Source organism: Protobothrops mucrosquamatus, unplaced genomic scaffold (genome assembly GCF_001527695.2).
Source record: "Protobothrops mucrosquamatus isolate PMUCROS unplaced genomic scaffold, P.Mucros_1.0 scaffold575, whole genome shotgun sequence".
In the NCBI taxonomy this organism is placed as follows: Eukaryota; Metazoa; Chordata; class Lepidosauria; order Squamata; family Viperidae; genus Protobothrops; species Protobothrops mucrosquamatus.
This window is the reverse complement of record NW_015386877.1, coordinates 18100-33410: the sequence shown is the minus strand read 5'-3', so window position 1 is coordinate 33410 and position 15311 is coordinate 18100. Positions and strand designations below refer to the sequence as shown.

Here is a 15311-nt window from a genome sequence, read left to right as displayed (position 1 = left end):
GAAAGGTCAGGATTATAAGGTCCATTTCTTCTCAGGTTTGCTACTGGTAAGCCTTTCTCATTGAGAAGGGATAATGAGCCATTCTGTTAGGAATAAAACCAATAAAAGTTGAGCAATGAGTTGACCAAATCGTCAAAAGCCTTTGAACCTGCTTGGGAGGATATGGTTCTTTCTCACCTAGGAGATGAAAAGCTACACAGCCCTGAAGAAGCTGAGAAGCTAGAAAGCTTAGCTGTGACCATCTCCATGTTGTCCTTCCTGCATTCTCTATGTAACGTTTTCCTCCGTTTTCACTACCAGCACAACCGGTTAAATCAGGGGTTCTCAACCGTGGCAACTTTAAGACTTGTGGACTTCAATTCTGGGAGTTGAAGTCCACAAGTCTTAAAGTTGCCAAGGTTGAGAACCCTTGGGTTAAATTGTGATGTGGAAAATCCCGGTTCCAGAACAATTTGCGGGAATCTAGATAGCATCTAATCTCCTGAATGAAAGTTATACATCCGTGTGATCATCCCAAAGAGGGAACCAGAGCAGGTGGAATCTCTTCCATGCACGAGGCCAAGGAAATGCTTCATTCCTTCCTACAGAAGGGTCCTTGGTGCTCTCTGAGCTTGGCTGTTTTCTTGCAGATGTGTCATGTCACTAGGTAACATCCTCCATGCTCATAAGGAGTGGGATTTGCTCTCAGTTTATATCCTAGACCAGGGGTAGGCAACCTTGGCTCTTTTATGACTCGTGGACTTCAACTCCCAGAATTCCTGAGCCAGCCATGCTGAGGGGAAAGGGAGAGGTTTCCAAGCTGAGCTATGTTGGCTCAGGAATTCTGGGAGTTGAAGTCCACCCATATTCCAATTGCCAAGGTCAGGGGTAGGCAACCTTGGCTCTTTTATGACTCATGGACTTCAACTCCCAGAATTCCTGAGCCAGCCATGCTGCAGGGAAAGGGAGAGGTTTCCATGCTGAGCGATGCTGGCTCAGGAATTCTGGGAGTTGAAGTCCACGAGTCATGAAGGGGCCATAGTTCCCCCATGCTGGCTCAGGAATTCTGGGAATTGAAGTCCACGAGTCCTAAAAGAGCCAAGGTTGGCTACCCCTATCCTAAAAGAGCCAAGGCTTGCCCTGTCGGTGTTGGTGGGGGATGGTCTTAGAGCAGGGGTCCCCAACCTTAGACCTGCACTGGGCCATGGCATGCCAGAAACCAGGCCTCACAAACAAGCAAACCACCATCCGTGGGATGCAGGCAGCACGTGAAATCACGCCCCCTCCAGTCCCTGGAAAAAACTCTCTCCACAGAACCGGTCCCTGGTGCCCGAAACATTGAGGGCCGCTGCCTTAGGGGTTCTTTGGTGGGCTGTTTACTGTTCCTTCTTTGGCAGTTCTTTGATTGGGGTATTGTTTACTTGATTGTTGGTCTGACATTAATCTTGGAGTTAATCTATGTTCATATGGGTGCTGATTGCTGGTGGGGAGATGTTTTGGTCTCTTTATTCCCTTTTTGGTGTGTTGATCATCTCTTTGTTTTGTTTTGTTGATTGTCTAATTTTGCATATTATGTATCAGCAAACAAACTCAGAGAGCACCAATCAACATTCATTTCAACCCTGAGCTACAAATATTCTCCTTTATTGGTTCCTACAGAAGCTCTGACATCCTTTCCTCCTCTTTCCAGCTCTGCACATGGCTGATTTTGCACATTGTTCGCATCTAATCCAGGGCTATCGGGATCAGCTTGTGCATTGGCTTGAACCATGTCCAGCTCCTCTGCTTCACTGGCTTTATGGCTCAGGCCTCATCACTCGGTCGGAGTATTTCTCCTTGCTGGAGGTCAGACCCAAGGAGAACCAGGTCATTTCCATTCTGGAGAGGGTCAGCCACAAGCCAGCAGCAAGCCAAATATTTCTGGAGAAGCTGAAGGAACTTCAAGAGATCTACAGCCCTGATCTTCAGCACTGGCTGCAAGAGACTGTGCTCCAGCGGAGCAAAATGAAACTTTTTATAATTCCACCAGGTATAAACATGGTTCAATTGATATCAATTAAATAGGACATAAGGCCTCACTATAGTACATGCTTGTTCTTCAAAGGCTCTTTGTCTAGAGCAGTGGTTCTCAACCTGTGGGTCGGGACCCCATTTGGGGTCGATCGACCATTTCACGGGGGTCGCCAAGCAAGGCTGTCTGCCATTTTTTTGTCCGCCATTTTTTTTCCCTTTTCCGGCGGGTGCCTTACCTCCCTTGGGCTGGGCCAGCTGGTGGTCGGCCTGCTCCGTCTCTGCCGCTTGCCAGCTACGCCTCGGCCGGCGCAGGGGGTGGAACCACGCATGCGCGGCGCTCCCGGGCAGGGAAAGTCCTCAACTTACGACCGGTTGGGTAGTCCTCGACTTACGACCGGTTTAGTCCTCGACTTACAACCGGTTTAGTCCTCGACTTACGACCGGTTGGGGTCGCGGCATTAAAAAGGTTGAGAACCACTGGTCTAGAGCAGACATGTCAAACTCATGACGTCACATGACATCGCGCAACTTATCGGGACGGTTTTGCCATTGCCGGCAATGGGGTGGGCACGGCTTCTGGATGATGTATCCAGCACGCGGGCAGGCAGTTTGACACCCCTTGTCTAGAGCAGGGGCCTTCAAACTTGGCAACTTTAAGACTTGTGGACTTCAACTCCCAGAATTCCTCAGCCAGGCCTCAGCCTTTAAGTCCACAAGACTTCAAGTTGCCAAGTTTGAAGACCCCTGCTCTAGAGATGGGCAAGTCAGTCACTGTTCATCTCCCAAACCACCTCTCAAGATTCTGTTACTATACCTTTACAATAAAATTAGTTTGGGTTTGGTTTCCAGGTCTAGTCTACCTTGAAAGGCTGACATCTCCACACCAAAAATGAGGTTGAGAAAAGAGGTGAAACATTATTGTATACCTGGACAGTTAAATGTGATTTTAAGATGCTTCGGCTGTGTTCCAAGGATTAGAAAAGGTATATGTCACAAGACAAAAATGGTTACTAGTGCATGTTCATCCTGCAGTTAATGAGAGAAGAAAATTAACCCAATAAAAGGCATGGCTTTAAGTCAAGAGTTAGACTTTATGTAGCTTCTAAATTTTCTCTGTTCTTTCTAGATCCTCCACCTTCCAGAAGGAATTTGCTGACGTTTTGTCAACCCAAAAAATATAAATTCCCACGGATATCTGCAGGCAAGTTATGTTCCCACACCACCCTATGAGATGTTTTGATTTGTGTATCATATTTATTCTTGCTGAGATGGTCTTTTTAAAACTGCTTACAATTAAAACTGAGGCTAGTTGACCCAATTTCTTTAAATGGGTAGAGTTTTGGTCAATGCTTTAGGGCACTCAATTGATACCTGAGTTCCCACATCACATTAAGCTAGTGTTTCTCAACCTCAGCAAATTGAAGATGTATGGATTTCCCCTCCCAGAATTCTAAGAGTTGAAATCCTCACAACTTCAAGCTCCTGAAGAGAAATACTGCATTAAGCTAGCTATGTCAGTTTGCTTGTTTCCAGCTTACTGAATTATGCAAACCCAGATCTGAGATGCCAAAACTCCAGATGGCTACAGAGCCACAATGAGTTAGAATTAGAATGTTCTCTTTGGGACCATCTAGCAGCCATCTGGGTTGCTGCAATCCAGGTTTGATAGTCCTTCTGTTAATCCATGGATTAGTGCCTACTGTAATTGCGAACTGCAGCTAATGCAGCTTATTCAATAAACTGTGGTTAAACAAACAATCTGCAGAAGATGGGCATGCTGAACTAGAGGGAGGGGTTAAATAAGTCATTAGTTTGGAGTCATTGCGCAACCACAAGAGAATCAAATCTAGCACCCTTCCCCCTCCCTCCCCCGCCCGAATTCTGTTGACCCTTATCTAGTGCCAATTTAGCTTGCTCAGATTTTTGTATATTGGTGGCAAGAATAAACTCTTAGTGCCTTCAGCTCAATTCCTCTTCCTGGTTATTTGCACCTGACATAATGGCTCAACATGAGGCATGAAGCACGCCATTGAGATAGAGACAGAGACAGAGACAGAGATATAGCTGTTTGTTTCAAGCAAGAACACCAACTAGGTAGAAGACATTCATTGTAAAAAACGTATGGACCTGAAGGAACAAGATGTGTTAAAAGTTTGACCAACTAAGATCAGATAAGATCCACTAGAAGCATTGTAGAACGCTTATCCAGGATAAGGTGAAAACTATAAAAATAAACCTACGGAAAAGGACCTGATGAACTCTGTGAGACTCTTGAGGCTTTACTAGTTACCCAAGAAGGCCAGGTCTTGGCACTGTCCATTCTGCAGATGGAAAGGGTGGCCCAGCAGAGAAAACCTGTTACTCCTTGGAGGTCAACAGAGGAGGAGAGGCCAATTCCAACATGATTTCCTCCTGTCCCAGCAGATATGCAAAAGAACAACAGTTCAACTTTCCGGAGGGGCTTGAACCGGCAACTCAAAGGTAAATATATCAAAGAGATAGTAAAAAAAAAACAAACAGAGATGATGTTATTAGCAGGTCTGGTGTGAGATTCTTGCAAACCAGTTGCCTAAATCTTCTTCTCTTCTTCTTTGAGGCCCACCAAGCTCAGGTTGAGTGGAGAGCTCCTAGTTTACAGCAGCAGGCACAGGTTGCTCACCTCTGTATTCTCCTGCCAGCTGCCTTCTTGACAGCCCTTGTGCTTGTTGGTGAGAGCATGCTGCTAAGACTCAGGAGGGATGCTAGTTTTAGTTCCTTCTTAATTTAAGATCCAGGATAAAATCCAGTGATGCAATGAAGCTGGAAGAGGAGGAGGAGGAGGAGGAGGAGGAGGAGGAGGAGGAGGCGGCGGCAAGGTCAGAACTGATTGTTGTCCAACTTTGGAGAAGATCACCCAGCAAAGGAATAAAAGAAGCAGATTGTCCAAAAAGAACCAAATAGCTGAAGGGCAAAGGGAGGTTTTGTGGAGAAAGATAATCCATAATATTCAGTGCTGTGGATTTCATCAGAATCGTTCTGCAAATGTACCTCTGGTTTTGTTTTCCCAGCTGCCCTGCAAAACCACCGTCGCTTGTTGCTGTCCCAAAGTGAGAAGCTGCGCACCGATATGGAAGACACTGAGCCATGCAAATGTCCTGAAGTCTACTACCCCAACCTCCTGCTACTCAACAGGCCCTATTCCAGCCCCACCAGCCATGATTACTTGCAGTTGGCTTCTCATCAGACATGGCTTCGTTCCTACCACGCCTCGTCCCATCTGGACCTGTGTCATCTTTTCTCTCCTTTCCCCCAGGAGAGCTCCTCACCTCACCGGGTGATGCTGAGTGGCCCTGCTGGGATCGGCAAGACTGTCCTTGTCCATAAGGTCCTCCATTATTGGGCACTAGGCAGAGCCTTCCAAGGTTTTCTTTGCGTCCTGGATTTTTCCTTCCAGGAGCTCAGTCTCATCACCACAAGCCAGAGTTTGGAAGAGTTGATTTGCACTAAGTTCACACATCTGAGCAGAGTTCTTCCTGCGTTGCTGGAGCGACCGAGGGAGCTGCTCCTGATTTTGGATGGACTGGACGAGTTCAGGCATCCCCTGGACAGCAAACATCCTTGCCTCTGGCCAGATGAGTCAGGCCACGTGAAAGATCTGGTGTACGGTCTCCTCTATGGCACCTTGCTTCCCGAGTCCACCATTTTGGTCACATCCAGGTCTTCTGTTCCTCTCCCACCAGAACTTTTTAACCGTCATGTTTTTATCCTTGGTTTACAAGAGGCACAGGTGAAGGACTACATCTCCCAGTTCTTCCAGAGCTCCAGTCGTGGCATGGAAGTGATGAACTACCTTTCAACTCACCATGGCTTAGCTAACTTTACTTTCATTCCCCTTTACAGCTTCATTCTCTGTACAGCTCTGGGCCAATACTTCCCAGATGAGGGGCCGATCCGAGCCTCCCCACCCAGCACCGTCACTGAGCTCTATCTGCTTTATGTGTGCACCATCTTGAAGTTTCACAAGCCTCCTTCTCCACCAGAGGAAGCAATGAAATGGGATCTGAGGAGGGACAAAGATTTGCTGCTGCAGCTTGGCCAGCTGGCCTATGCTGGCCTGCTAAGGGGACAGACTGTGTTCTATGCAGATGAACTACAGGAGTTTGGTTTTGGTCTACAAAACCTGCCACCTGTTTATCTGAATCAGATCTTCTTCAAGGAGACCAATGGACTCTACAGTTTTTTCCACTTGACCATACAGGAATTTTTGGCTGCATTATACTCCGTGGTTCACTTGGACTTTAACACTGGCGAATTAACTGATTGCCTGGATCTCTGGTGGAATGGAAAAACTCCAGAAACTCAAGATGACAGTAGCCTTCTGCGCCCAGCAGAGGAATCTGAGAGTGGATTTTACAGTTCTACCTGGCAATCTCTGAATAGACACCCACAGTGGGACAAACTGCAAATGTTTTCCAGGTTTTTCATGGGACTGTTGACCTCTAGACTGGAAGGCAAGCTGGAAGGACTGCTTGGGAGTAGTTGGGAAGGAGAACCAATCATGCTTTTGGCAAACTGGTTTGGAAAAAAGGTTTCACGTGAATCAGGTCAGAAGCTGCTGTCCTTGATACATTGCTTAGCAGAGCTGCACCAGGATGATGTGACCCAGGAGGTCATTTCCATGATGGACAAGGTGGACCTGTGCAAAGTGACATTGAACCTAGCTGATTGCACAGCTTTGGCATATGTCCTGAGTTGCTCAAAGTCTCGGCTGCTTCCAAATCTCAACTTAAGTTACAGCAATATGGGCACCGGAGGACTGAAGCAATTGCAGGACCATCTCCCTCGCTGCAAAACTTTGCAGTGAGTATCTGTTTGACAGTTTGTTCGCTTTGACCTAAATAGGCAGGGATGATGAGACTGAAAGAAATCAATATCCTATTCGCGATTCTGGAAGAGCCGCAGTATCTAAGGCAGATCTATTCCGCATTGTAAGGGTGCATTGCTTTTAAACTATTTTCAATCCTATGTCTTTCCCATGCCATGCCATTCCTGGGGAATTATAGTTTTATGGGCGTGCTTAAACCTTTAGAGCTAATTCTAGAGCAGTGATGGCGAACCTTTTAGAGATCGGGTGCCCAAAAACCACCACCCCGCCCCCGCTCCACCTCCCGCCCTGCCTGCTCCGCCCCCACCCACCCCCTGCCCCACCTGCCTGCAGGGCCATGCACCGCCTCTATGGCCTGCTGCAGCAGATCTCCAGGCAGCCCTGCAGTACCATGGCAGCCATGCCCTCTGCCCACACCCCGCAGCATCATCTGCACGCTATGGGGTGCGAGGGCGGAGTCTTGACCCTGTTGCCTGGGGGCGACTCTCCTCCAGGGGGGCTGCTGGTGAGGAGGGGGCCATGGGGGGAGGCAGGGCTGGGGCAACGGCGTGAGTGCCCACAGAGAGGGCTCCGAGTGCCGCCTCTGGCACCCGTGCCATAGGTTCGCCACCACTGTTCTAGAACCTTTCCTGTTCATAAAAGCAGAGTCGCCAGCATGACCTTTGCAGAAGATTATTTGTAGCCCCTTCATTAAGTTATTCAGAATTCAGGTAACACTATTGGTCTCTTCCCAGTTCCTATCCACAGCTTTTGATTTAACACCATCGGCACCCAATGCTATACTTTCACCCTAGTGGGGCTCCAACCCTTTCCTGGGAAATTCAAATCTGATCCAAGAGGTCAACCCATCCCCACAGTTTTTTTTTTATTCTTAGTCGTCTTATCCAAACTGCATTACAGAAATCAAATACTTAAAATGGAAGGCGCTGTTACTCTTCTCTTACATTCTTACTGCATTTCATTTTAACAGGAATTTTGAGAGTTGAACTTCGCACATCTTAAAGCTGCAAAGGGTACTGCGCTGGCCTGTCACTTCTGTGTCTGCTGGATTTCTGCCATCCATGACCAAGTTGTTCATTGCCACCATGTTTCCTCTGCCCCCTCACTTTCATTTTCTCAGCTTGGTCCTGTGTTTCCACCTCAGTTTCACTTCTGGTCTTTTGTTATTTTGAAAAATCCCCTCCTTTATTTAAACCCTTTCATTTCCCTTGTTTAAAGTAGATGTGTCCAACCTTGGCAACTTTAAGACTTGGGGACTTCAACTCCCAGAATTCCCCATGACTGGCTGGGGAATTCTGGGAGTTGAAGTCCACAAGTTTTAAAATTGCCAAGGTTGGACATCACTGGTTTAAAGCTTGTTTCTTTTCTTTCCCTTGTCAAAGAAATCCTTCCCATTGCAACTAAGTGATGCATATTTATGCCAATGGTTCTCCTTAATCTAGGGCACATCTGGACTGGTTACGACAAGAAGTTGTGTGTGATGGTGGTGCATCTTTAAACATCACACAAGTTCCCTTTTCTGGGCCTTTAAATCCTGATCACACTTGTCTTCCAGAGAAATGTGACCTTTAAGCTACCAGGATAGCTAAAGGCAGTGGCTGTAACCATGCAAGCATGCCAGAAATGGTTAGCATTAACCTTGGTATTTAACCTGTTTGATAAGCTGTAGATCCCTCTGGGTTGTGCACTTTCAGAGAATGGCTTCATTCTGCAGCCAAGTTAAACCGACTGATTGTGTTGTGTTTCAGATTGCAATACAATTCTCTAGACTGGGAAGCAGCCAAAATCGAAGCAACTATTCTAAAGTCCCCCCAGTGCTGTCTGAAAAGACTGGTGTAAGTAGAGACGGTCATAAAATGCTTTCTTTAAAATGCATGTTGGCAGGGGAACATTGGGAATTGAGCCGCCAAGGTGGAAAAACATGGTTTTGGGGCTACAACTGATGAAACTCTCTTTGGGCAGTTAAGCTAGCTGCTCTACGGAATGGGGATGGAGGCTTGTTCGCCAAGTTTGTGGGTTGGTTTCCGAACGTTTTGTTACCAGGCTAGGTAACATCTTCAGCAGAGTTTAGGGGGTGTCAGTGTCCGTGTTCTTTTGCTTAGAAGGGCTTTGTGTGGTCATAAGTCTTGTGATGGGGAGGTCACATCAGGCGAGGGTCTTGTGATGGGACAGGTGTGGGCCACGTCAAGTGAGGGTCTGGTGACGGGTCTTGTGCTGGGACAGGTGTGGGACATATCAGGTGAGGGTCTTGTGATGGGTCTTATGATGGGACAAGTGTGGGTCACGTCAAGTGAGGGTCTTATGATGGGTCTTGTGATGGGTTTTGTGATGGGTCTTGTGATGGGACAGGTGTGGGTCACATCAAGTGAGGGTCTTGTGATGGGTCTTATGATGGGGAGATCACCTCATGTGAAGATCATTGGGAGGTGAAGTGCTGGTTGGGGAATTTTATGATGAGTTTTAGACTTCATATTTGGTTTAGAACATCCATGGATTATCCCACAGTTCCTATTAATGGAAGGTTGGAAAGGAATTGAAATGGCCTGGGACTTTCTCCCTCTCTCATCAGAAAAACCCTCCAAAATCTGAACCCAAAGGGACCACTGCCTTCAATATGGGGGCAAAAGGTAGAAAAAGAAAACAAACCAGGATGAAAAATGGTTCCGATCTGATCAGAATCTGTAGAAAAGCAAGTTGTTCCAGGGCATCTCCACTGGAGGGCTTTTGCTATGCTCCCTTCTGAGCACCACTTTTGGGGATTACATTAATCAGAGTTACACATTATGCACACAATCACAGCATATCATTTTGTTGGACTTGGCAACTCCTGTGCCAACTATTGTTAAAAGAGACAGAAGGCATTCCAGACACTGGGCATGCTTTCCTTCCCTTTCTCCCTGACTGTAGAAAATATATCCAGAACTTGAATAACAAAAGAACTCAGTTCTATGGGCACTTGGGGGGGGGGCAGGTCAAAACTGATATTCTGTGCTAGGAAGAGAGCATCACCACGTGACCTTATTTTGCAAAGGGGGTGGAGTCCCCTTAGAATAGGGCCAAGGATGCGTTCTTTAGAACAGAGTTCCCCAACTTTTCATCTTGTGTGTGTGTGTGGTTCCGTGTGAGCGGCAGGCACAAGCCCTTGCCGCTAGCACGAATGGAGCGCACACACCTACATTTGCCACTGATCATGCAAGTGGGGATGTCCGTGCATGCCATTGCTCACCCACTACTTCTTTTTTATATATATATAAAGATTTTATTGTTGTTTTTTTTCATCAACATATGTTAATTTTTCCAATCAACAAGTTGTCTGGAGCTTGCTATGCTAATACATGTTCAATTCCTAATCCTTCATTCTTTCCTCTAGCCCAGTGTTTCTCAACCTTGACAATTTTAAGGCATGTGGACTTCAACTCCTAGAATTCCACAGCCAGCAATGCTGGCTGTGGAATTCTGGGAGTTGAAGTCCACATGCCTTAAAATTGTCAAGGTTGAGAAACACTGTAAATTAGCCAAGAATAAAATAGGTTCCAAATTTGATAGTAGTCTGTATCTTCTTTATCTTTCAACCTCATCGTTAATCTGTCCATCTCTGCACATTCCAATATTTTCCTGATTATTTCTTCTTCTGATGGCAATCCTTCATTCTTCCAGGATTGTGCAAAAATTATTCTCGCTGCTGTAGTAATGTGTAAGATTAAATATAATTTCTGCTTATTAGTCTTTTCAGGCATAATACCTAGTAAAAAAATGTTCAGGTTTAAAATCCACTTGTTCACCCAATATTTTTTCTAACCACATATGTATCTTTCTCCAATAGGCCTTTGCCTTACCACATGTCCACCAAATGTGATAGTACGTGCCTAGGTTATGTTTACATTTCCAACATCTGTCTGACATATTTTTAAACATTTCTGCTAATCTTGCTGGCGGCAGGTGCTCACCCACTACTTCTGTGGCCCGGTTTTGAAAGGTTCAAGGCCCAGTAGTGGGCCACGACCTGAGGACTGGGGACCCCTGCTTTAGCACTTCCTTCATGTTTAGTGGATGGGAGGTCTGCCTAAGATCGGCCAGATTGAATCCATTCTGGTAAAACTGTTTGCTGTTTCCTGCTGGAGACTTTACACCAGGGGTCCCCAACCCCAGGTCCGTAGACCGGTACCGGGCCGTGGCATGCCAGCAAGCGGTCTGCACAAACAAGCGAAGCCCCATCCACGAGATGCAGGCAGCATACAAAACCACGCCCCCTCCGGTCCACAGAAAAACTCTCTCCACGGAACCGGTCCCTGGTGCCCAAAAGGTTGGGGACCTCTGCTTTACACAATGTTGTGAGTTGGAATTTAGATGATTTTAGGTGATTCTGCTGGGCTAAATAAGTGTTACTTTGCATACATTTTCTACTCTACCCAAGGCTTCATGGGAACCGGCTGGGATCCAGTGGGGCAAGTCTCTTGTGGAACGCCCTTCGCGATAACACCACCCTAGAAGAGCTTTATTTGGATCTTACAGACCTAACGGACAGAGGCCTCCATAACATTTTTGATTCTCTATCGGGAAACACAACTCTCCGGCTTCTGAGGTGAGTTTGCTTCGCTGCTCATTCATTATGAGACTTTTGGGACACTGCAACAGTCATAAGTGTGAAACAGTTGCCAACAGTCTGAATTTTGACCACGTGACCATGGGGAGTAATATAGCATATATTAGCTTTATTGTGACATTGCATCTTTTAACTGGGCCTTGCCATATTAATTTCAAATTCTTTCTCAGTATTCCAGGGAACAGATTCAGCCAAGGAGGCCAACATATCCTCTCTGAATTGTGCCGCAGAAACCCCAAACTTAAGATTGTCAGCCGTTTCCTCTCTGGTGCGGCTTTGCTCCAGAGTTATCTGGATTGGGTGGACGAGATCACAGTGGAGCCCAAGCAAATGGAGTCGGTCAACAATGCTGGAGCCCTGGACATGATTCTGGAAACATTGGTGGACACAGACGATCCAGAAGCTAGCCAGGAAGCTCAAGAAAAAGTGGGAGAGCTGAAGAAAAAGATTTGTGCTATCCTGAAAGAGGACCAAAAAAGAAGAAGAAAAGAGATATAAACCCTATTTAATCTGATCCGTGAAATGAGACAGTTTTTGTGAGCCAAAGGGTGCCATCTCACAGAATGTCTGACCTTTTTATTTGATCCCATCCGTGCTTTTAATTAAATAGAGGAATACAGGTACTTTTTGACTTGCAACCAGCCAGTTCGCAGCAGTTTGGCAGAACCAGTAGCTAATTTTTTGTTGCCCAGGCCCAGAATGGACTTCCAGAAGCGGCATCCATACAGAGAACCGGTTGTTCATAAATTTGAATCCCACCACTCCTTCCTTCCTTCCTTCCTTGGAAGGAAGGAAGGAAGGAAGGAAGGAAGGAAGGAAGGAAGGAAGGAAGGAAGGAAGGAGGGAGGGAGGGAGGGAGGGAGGGAGGGAAGGACACCATCCTAAGTCCGTTAAGTGTGGTCAAGTCCTCTTGACCATCGATTAAAAAACAACGGGTCCGGGTCTTACCTGAAGGAGAAGCAGCAACTACACAGAGAACCGGTTGTTGACATATTTGAATCCTTCCTTCCTTCCTTCCTTCCTTCCTTCCTTCCTTCCTTCCTTCCTTCCTTCCTTCCTCCCTGTGGTAGGATTCAGGCAGTTCGCACCACTTTGGCAGAACCGGTAGGTAATTTTTTGTTGCCCAGGCCCAGAATGGACTTCCGGAAGCGGCATCCACATAGAGAACCGGTTGTTCACATATCTGAATCCCACCACTGCTTGCAACCATTTGTTTAGCAACTGTTCCAAGTAACTTACGATTGTATGTACGACTGTACGACTCGACTTACAACAGTTCATTTAGTGACCGTTCCAAGTGACAACAGCATTGAAAAAAGAGACATGACCATTTTTCACAGCTGCAACCTCACAGTATTATCTGCATTTCATCCCCACGATCATGCGATCAAAATTCAGACGCTGGGCAAGTGGTCCATGTTTATGACGGTCGCAGTGTCCCGAGGTCACGTGATCCCCCTTTTGCGACCTTCTGACAAGCAAAGTCAATGGGGAAGCCAGATTCACTTACCAACCGGGTTGCTAACTTACCAGCTGCAGTTGATTCACTTAACAACTGAGTCAAGAAAAGTTGTAAAATGGGGCAAAACTCACTTAACAAATGTGTCATTCCACAAGAGAAATGTTGGGCTCAATTGTGGTCTTAAGTCAGGGACTACCTGTACTTAACAACTGTTGCAGCCTCCCCATGGTCACATGATCAGAATTCAAACCCTTGGCAACTGGCATGTATTCACACAGGTTGCAGCATCCCAGGGTCACGTGATCACTATTTGCAACTTCCCAGCCAGCTTCCAACAAGCAGAATCAAGGGGGGGAAGCTAGATTCGCTTAATGACCACGTGGTTCACTTAATAACTGCAGTGTTTTGTTTTAACAGCTATGGCAAAAAGATAATAAAATTGGGCACGATGCATTTAACCACCACCTTGTTTACCAGTGGCAATTCCTGTCCCAGTTGTGGTCACAACAAGTCAAGTACTCTCTGTATTTCCTTTACTCACTTTAAATAATAGCGATCTAGGGATGATCACTTACATCAGATTGAACTGTTTATCTAAACAACCAAGAAAGATCCACTCTGCAGGCCTTCAAGGTCTCAAGAAAAGGTGCTAAAGTAGAGATATTATATTCATTTTCTTCTGCAGGGGCTTTTCAAAATCAGCAGGGGAAACACACATCTTTTGGCAAGCCATAGGGTTTGTGTTCTTCCATATCCCACAGCTGGGTAAATAATAAAAGTCCAGTTGCCTCGTGAAAAAAAGGCACCTTTGCCATAACTACGACCTGGAGGACTGAGAATCTCCATGGACATATCTTGACTTTTAAAACCCAGCATTGGCAACCCTGGAGGGAGGAAGGAGGATCTCGCGGTGGCGGAGAGAGACAAACCGAAAACGAAAGCGTGTGAAAAATGCAGCAAAAAATCCAGTTTTTTTCTCTCGCTCCTATACATTTCTTGCTCTATTAGCATTCCACCCGCCCCTTTCTCTAGACACGCCCCTACTCCAGTCTTGTGCGTTTTCCTTGAGACCAAATCGAGGTCGCTCGCTCTGGAAAGAGGCAGGAAAAGCCCACGCGTGACCAGATTGTCTAAAAGTGGAGAGCGTGAGAACTTTCTTTTCCCCCGCCCTCGGCCCGTGTCACCGGCAAGGGGGTTGGAAGAGCCCTTCCCGTCCCGTCCCGCTGTGGGGGAGGGAAACAAACTCGCCCCGATGCGTAAAAGATCCGCCTCTCCCCAAACTGGTTTAAGCTGCAGTACAGTACTATATTCATTGCCTTAAGCTTTGGCTGGGGATCATGGGAGCTGCAGTTCAACTGATCTTAGAAAGTGCAATATAAGGAAGATGTGGGGTGGGGTGGGGGCGAGAATGTCAGCTTTGGAAAAAATAATGCTGATTCTTAGGACTTGATAGCTCTCCCTTAAGGGCAGATACGGAGTTTTTGGGTTAACTACAGAATAAGTTAACTACATGTAGTTGGCTTTCTCAGTAAATAACAGTGCTGGGTTTCTACCATCAGTTTACAACTGGTTCCTATTCATTTCACAGAACATGACTACGACCCTGTTGAATCTAGAATAGGCTAAAAATATACCTTAGAATGTTGTTAACTTCCTCTCTCTCTCAATAAAAAAAGCTGATGGATGATCTCCAGAAGTCATCCAGAAGCCCATGAAAAGTACAAAAGTGATTTTGAATTTGCGTAATATGCTTATCTGGCCACAAAACCTGTATTCTCTGTTGACCTTCTGAATTGCAGGCTAGGCCAGTGTTTTCAAACCTGGCAACTTTAAGATGTGTGGACTTCAACTCCCAGAGGTCCACCACCAAAAGTGCCAAGCCATTGTAAAGGTCCCTGGCCCTTACTTAAATTTGAAATACCATTAAAAGTCTAATCAGGCAACTCAAACAGAGGCTTCTTTTTTATTTTCGATTGAAATAAGTCCTGGGTGTGGGAACACAATCTGAACACTGGCAGCATTGCGTTCAGAAGTGCCACACCTTAGAAAGTTAGTAGCATTGCTTTAGAAACTTTGTTAGCCAGTGAAAAATCAGACAACAGAGCCATTACATCATAAGAAAGACATCAGTCATTCCTGTACACTCCCTTATTCCCTCTTCCAGTATATCCCATCCATGTACATGTTTTCCCACGCTTGCATGACGTTTATCCCTGATGCAAATGCTGATTACAATAGCAATAGTTAGGCTAAACAATTTATTTTTGTTCCCGTTACCATCATTAGACAAAAGGGGACTGTCCAAAATGCAAATGAGGTTAAAATCTAAGTTCACCACACTGGGTTAATGCACCCGCTAATCTTTTTCAGCCTGTTGTATGAACCTGGCT

The 15311-nt window shown here is 46.1% G+C and overlaps 1 protein-coding gene across 1 annotated transcript; it reads left to right on the top strand.

Moving 5' to 3' along the window:
* Positions 1-1674: 1674 nt before the first annotated feature.
* Positions 1675-11957, top strand: LOC107288701 (NACHT, LRR and PYD domains-containing protein 12). Its single transcript, XM_029284419.1, has 6 exons — positions 1675-2008; positions 3119-3193; positions 5040-6831; positions 8605-8691; positions 11271-11438; positions 11630-11957. The coding sequence occupies exons 1-6, from the start codon at positions 1678-1680 to the stop codon at positions 11955-11957; spliced, it is 2781 nt and encodes a 926-aa protein (XP_029140252.1). The 5' UTR covers positions 1675-1677.
* Positions 11958-15311: the final 3354 nt, after the last annotated feature.

What these genes read in the sequence shown, in the direction of transcription:
- LOC107288701 (XM_029284419.1), top strand. Translation starts at nt 1,678, where the DNA reads ATGGCTGATTTTGCACATTGTTCGCATCTAATCCAGGGCTATCGGGAT. An exon ending in CCTCGCTGCAAAACTTTGCA is followed by an intron (nt 6,832 to 8,604) that starts GTGAGTATCTGT and finishes GTTGTGTTTCAG; the next exon opens with ATTGCAATACAATTCTCTAG. An exon ending in TGCTGTCTGAAAAGACTGGT is followed by an intron (nt 8,692 to 11,270) that starts GTAAGTAGAGAC and finishes ACTCTACCCAAG; the next exon opens with GCTTCATGGGAACCGGCTGG.